The following is a 6,376-nucleotide window of genomic DNA, read 5'->3' on the forward strand; positions in this document are numbered from 1 at the left end:
TCTAATTTGGATAGGTAGTGCCTTTGGTTGGCGCGATATTAGCTTTTATTCATTTTCTTTATAATTTTTTTTAGCACGCGTCTACACTGTTTAATTTTCTGGCGTGGCACGAGAGACAACTATTTTGTAACGTATTTCTTACAAGGCCTACCCTCAAATCGTGAACTCTTTTGAATACTTTTGAATTTTTTGTGGAATGAATTTACGATATCGTGTCGCACGTATGTTTTGCATTTCAACCGACACGAGTGGACATGATACACACGATCATTCATTTATACTAAGCCTATTGTATTTCGTTCTATAGTATTTAATAAACACATTCAGTTAAATATGTCTTTATTGAATCTTTGACACCTATTTTTACAACAAATGTCGTACCAATGTTCTGAATATTTCACTTCCGTCCATGCTTCTACCTCTCCCATGAGTACATTTGTTTTTTGCCCCGAATCTTGCCAATTTTCATGTTTTCATGACATCCTCGAACGTAAAACATAGATTCCGAAGTTTCTTTCCCACTCACAAATTCGTACCAATGCGTAAATAAGTACAACTGCATGTGGGCTCCTTTGGGAATACCAAACCGCCTTAGTTTTTCAGTGACCGCGTGGTCGATGAGTTGACACCACTCGTTAAAATCTCTTCTTTCAACTTCGTTTCGGCGCGGGGGAATAAACGGTTCGTCTTGTTTTAAAATCTCGCGAACGAGTACCAGAAATATCCACACATCTCTATAGTCAGCGACGCGAGAAACAAGGCGATGGCGTATTTCTAAGGACGGTGTGGCTTCAAATCCTAAGATGGCATGTAGCAAGACGCGGGCGCGACCCGTTTTGGTACAAGCATGTGTATCGAATTTATAAATTTCGTGAGGGCATAAATAGGTTTGATAATATACTTCTTTGGGGTACGAATCGGGAAGCTCTTTACGACACTCCATCGGCACATAAATGACTACACACATTTCATTACAAACAAATTTGTTAAAAAAGAAATTGGAACAATTTAAAGAATCATTGCCTCTACATTATCTTGTTAAGTTTCCCCTCTGAACGATGTTTATACCCCTACGGCTACATTCGATGGTTTGATGATTTCTTCTGTTTTAATTTCACTGAGTTTTTTACTCTTGCTGTTTAAGTCACTTATTATTCTCGGAACCCTTACATATGAATCTCAAAGTTGTAAAAGTCCGTTGAAGGCTATACGCTTTTCCACACATTGTAGGCTTTTTTTTTCAAGACGGAGTTGTAAATTTTCACCAGTTTTTGATAAACCGATGCGACTCTGCTGTTCTTTTAAACCACTCTGGAGAATATTTCTCACATGTCAAAGTCTCCATTTCACTCATGACCTCCGAATGGCTTAACATGGGATTACGAAACGATGCTAACACTTCTGTCACATCGTCCACGAAAAAATTATTCCACCTTAAACGTTCTCCTAACCGTTCAAATGCATCCCAATGTTTGAACATGTATAGCTGCATGTGTCCTCCTATGGGGTTTGACCATGCGTTGACTTCTCTCACCGTCTCGTCAAGTAATTTAACGCAAGCATCTATGAATCTATACTTGGAGGCTGGGTTATCCATCTCGAGTACTGGTCATTTCTTCTCGAACACGGCTTGTAAATACCGCAGAAAATAATACACCTCCATGTAATGACGAGATGTAGAAATGATGTCGTGGCGTCTCTTTTGACATAAGGGGTAATTGAAATATCCCAAAATACCGCGTATGACTTGTCGGGGTCCCACACTTTTTTAGGCGCACACAAATCGAATAGATACTTGTTCTGGTACAATAATTCACAATCGTTCAAAATTCTCACGTCGCTCATGATGCGTTTGCTTTACAGTTCATTGGCCGTTCGTTGACGAGACGCCGCACTGGTAAGTGACATCTATGACAATAACAACAATAATAAGGTGTATAATACTAGCAAGATGTATATTGAAACCATATTTCTGCCGGTTTAGAAGCGATTCCTTTACTCCAACTGACGTGTTTAGGCATCATTCAATTTTAAGTAAAGCAATCTTTTCTGTAATTTCTTGTATCCGCTTTGGCATATATACTTTTCTCAATTCTCTTATTTCTACTCTGTGCCACCATAGTTAGAAGAGGGGAACTGGTTATGAAACCCGGCAAACTTCAGAGAAACAACTCTTTGTTATGGTTTTTGCGTCGTCACGTGATCACGACCCTGCACACAGCTAAACAAAATGGCGTCTCCATTGTAATCAAGATGTGGGACGTGCTCTATTTACTAGTTTCCTGCTACTTATGTCTGTCCTTTTAATATGCAAAGATAACAAATGTAAAGAAGAATTATGCCTGGAGAGAATTGTGCAGTATTTGGCTGTGGATCTTGCCGAAGGACAAAAGGAATTGGCATTTGGAAGTTGCCATTGGCGAAAGACGAAGCGCATGAAAAATGGAGGGAAGAGTGGCTCGGAGAGATCAAGAAGACAAGAGAAATGGACCGGAATTTCAGAGAACTAATAAAGTATGACCGAGTCTACACATGTGAGAAGCATTTTGCTCCTGAAGATATTGAAATATGTAAGTATGATACGTATAAGTCGTTTGACTTTTGCTTTTTCACCACACTGCAGTGCACGTGTCCTCTGATTTTGGTTTGCTTGAACTTAAAATTAGAAAGAATCCCTGTCTTAATAGGGCCTTATTTTTCTACTTATAGTTACCTCTGCGAAAATGACCAAGAAAAAGCCGCGATTTGGTGCATTACCGACATTGAATATGCCCAAAAAGAGTCACGAAACGGACAAACCAGCGGCAAGACCGGCTCGATCAGTGCCTTTGAACAACTCGAGTATCAGTACATGTAGCAGCAGAAGTAGAAGTGTGTACTACAAGACATTCAGTGAACTTTGTCAAAAAATGAAGTCTTTAAAAAGCTTGAATGAATGGAGCTACAAGACATTTTCTGATCGACTTGTTATTCGTAAAGAACTAGAGCAATTTCTTCTGCCAAAACTAGAGATTTGCATTGACAATAGTCTTGGGTTTACGGTGAAAATGTTTGGGTCATTTCTGTAGTGTTTGGAGAGACGAGAATAGAGTCAATTGCAATATTAACTCAACTAGTTTAATGGCGGATGTACTACAACAACACAACGCACGAGGCGAGTCACGTGCTAGCATACGTCATAACATTCCTCCCTTCCTTAGGAAAAGTATCAACGAACACTAAAATAATAAAACGTCAGAGTTCCTTTAGACAGTCTCAAGCTCACTAAGGAACTTGTTCAATAAGGCGCTTAGGCGGTCTTCGGTCACGAACTGGGTAGCGTCTCTCTGGAAAAACAGTCTGGTCACGTCGATCAGACTTCTTATATGAAACGGCTTCTTCTTGATTTACAAGATCCCTTGGTTGTTCTGGGGCTGGTTTCGCCTCCGTGGCACGAGTTTGACTCTGGTTGGGTGTTGGTTCACTATGTGAAGGAACGTGTCCTACTGTGGTGACGGGCGTTTCAGTTGGCGAATATGCTGCTAAAGATTGAGGCACATTCACTTCCCCATCCTCTGATTGTTCCTGCTTATGGGGTTGAATCTTCGTTCCTGAGAGGTCTTTCAACTGATCGATATGGCGTTTCCAAAATAACTCCTTTACCTGTACACGATAAGTCACAGGTCCTAACTTGGCAACTACCACTCCCTCGACCCAAGGATCTTGACTCTACCTGTAGTCTTGTACCAAGACTGGATCTCCGACACTAAGCTGTCTCTTGGGCGCAGTAGGTTGTAACTTGGAGGATTTAGATACTTTCTTTCGAAGATCTGGTCGTAAAAGATCTAGACGTGTCCGTAGTCTTCGGTTCATCAGCAATTCAGCGGGCGTACATCTTGTTGCCGTGTGCGGTGTAGTGCGATAGCTCAATAAGAATGAACAAATCTTCTGTGATATGGTACCTGGCTCACTTTTAGCTGCTTTCATCGCTTGTTTAAAGGTTCTTACTGCTCTCTCCGCTTCGCCATTAGATGCTGGATGGTATGGCGCGCTGAGGATTTGTTTCACATGGTTGTATCGTAGGAAATCTTTAAACTCTTGTGCAATAAATTGAGGGCCATTATCTGAGACAATCTCTTCGGGTAAACCATGAATAGCAAAGAGTGAGCGTAATGCGTCCACCGTTGCTTGAGCGGTTGTGCTTGACATGGGTATCACTTCTAGCCATTTAGACTTCGCGTCTACGACAACCAAAAAGAAACCACCAAGAAATGGACCACAATAATCGACATGAACTCGTTGCCAAGGTCGGTGCGGCCACATCCAGGGATTATCGGAGGTTAGTGGCGCTTTACTGTGCGTTATCTGACAGGTCTCACAGTCTCCAACTAACTGTTCGATATCTGAGTCTAACGCCGGCCACCAAACATGAAGTCTCGCTAATGCTTTCATTCGTACAATTCCAGGGTGACTCAGGTGTAACTCTGCTAACACAGTCTCCTGGTGTTTCGCTGGAATCACGACTCTTGTTCCTCTAAAAAGACATCCGTCCTCCACTGTAAACTCATTTCGTTTAGCAAAATAGCTTTTCAAATTGTCAGAAACCTCGGACTTGTCCGGCCATCCATAAAGGGTGAAGTGAATGACTCTCGATAACACTGGGTCTCGGGCTGCATCTTCTCGAAGCCGTTTAGAATTGATTGGAACTCTAGCAACTTGGATCCTGTTGACGTCTGCAGATTCTTCGTCCATGTGTAAGTCAACGTCTGTTCCTTTACACGGAAGTCTTGATAAGGCGTCTGCATTCTCATTCTGCTTTGATCTGCGGTACTTGATATCATACTGGTAGGCTGAAAGCTGGATTGCCCATCTTTGAATCCGTGATGCAGCTACGGCTGGAATCGCCTTCTTGGAACCAAACAATAACGTTAGCGGCTGATGGTCTGTCTGAAGGGTAAATCTGCGGCCATACAGAAATTGCTGGAATTTGCGAATACCGAAAATGATGGCTAGAGCTTCTTTTTCAATTACTGAATAATTTCGTTCAGATTTAGTTAGAGATCGCGAGGCGTAAGCAATCGGACGCTCAGTTCCATTAGCCGTGATGTGTGAAATTACTGCTCCCAGGCCTACTGGTGAAGCGTCTACGGCTAACTGAACTTCAAGCTTGGGATTGTAATGAACTAACACTTTTGAAGAAGCCAGAGTATCTTTAAGAGCTTGAAATGATACTTGACACTCCCTATTCCAACACCAGGGTGTGTCCTTCGATAGTAACTGGTTCAAAGGACTGACCAATGTTGACATGTTTGGGATGAATTTGCGATAGTAGTTTACCAAACCTAAAAATGATTGCAATTCTGTTCGGTTCTCAGGTTCACAGACTTCAAGGACTGCTTGAACTTTGGCTGGGGAAGGATGTATACCTTCCCGATCCAAGACGAATGCAAAATATTCCACTTTAGGTTGCATAATCGCACACTTAGAAACCTTAAACTTAGCTCCACATTCTTCAAATTTCTTGAGAGTATGGTGCAAGTTCTCGATATGCTGCTCATCGTTTTGACCAGTGACGATCAAATCATCCAATATTCCGCCAGTTTGGGCCAGGCCATCTAGCATTTTGTCAATCATCTGTTGGAATATTGCAGGTGCAGCTGCCACTCCAAATGGTAGTCTAGTGTACCGGTATAAACCTAAGTGGGTATTAATAGTGACATAGGGTTGGGACTTCTCATCCAGGACTACTTGCTGGTAGGCATGACTGAGGTCTAGCTTAGTAAATAATTCACCTCCATTCAACTTTGTGAATAATTCGTCTGGTGTCGGCATAGGGTACTCTGGGACATCTAAGTAAGGGTTAATGGTGAGTTTGAAATCGCCACAAATTCTCACTGTTCCATCTGGTTTAAGAACGGGAACAATTGGTGTGGCCCAATCCGAACTTTCAACCTTTTTTAATACTCCTTCTTTCACCAGGCGCTTCAGCTCCTTTTCCACCTTCTCCCTGAGTGCGTAAGGCATCGGACGAGACTTGAAATACTGAGGTGTAGCATTCTCTTCCACTTTGAGCTGAGCTGTGAATCCAGTAATGGTACCTAGTTTACCATCAAACAATTTGGGGTACTGTTGAACTACGTCTTCTAACTTGGGTCTTGCTTGGTTAGCTTGTCGAACAGCGTTAATGCGGTGCCAGTTCAACTTAATCTTGGACAACCAATCTCTTCCCATGAGAGCAACACCTTTCCCTTTAGTAACTATAATGGGTAGGTCAAGTTCTTGAGATCCATACTTAACATGAACAGCAGTTTCTCCATACACTGGTATCGAATGCCCAGAATAGCTCCTTAAAGTCACGTTAGACTTTTACAAAGGAACTGAGCCCAAATCGTTTTGC

General features: G+C 42.0%; 1 protein-coding gene across 1 annotated transcript in view; it reads left to right on the forward strand.

The window, feature by feature from the left end:
- The first annotated feature begins 2,139 nt into the window (after positions 1–2,139).
- Positions 2,140–6,376, forward strand: part of LOC148725733 (uncharacterized) — a 6,561-nt gene continuing 2,324 nt past the window's right edge. Inside the window, exons 1-2 of the mRNA XM_088731532.1 lie at positions 2,140–2,570; positions 2,710–3,058. Coding sequence (XP_088587658.1) covers positions 2,339–2,570; positions 2,710–3,058 — 581 coding nt within the window. The 5' untranslated portion in view covers positions 2,140–2,338. The remainder of the gene's footprint in view (positions 2,571–2,709; positions 3,059–6,376) is intronic.

Source organism: Stylophora pistillata, chromosome 8, assembly GCF_964205215.1.
Source record: "Stylophora pistillata chromosome 8, jaStyPist1.2, whole genome shotgun sequence".
In the NCBI taxonomy this organism is placed as follows: domain Eukaryota; kingdom Metazoa; phylum Cnidaria; class Anthozoa; order Scleractinia; family Pocilloporidae; genus Stylophora; species Stylophora pistillata.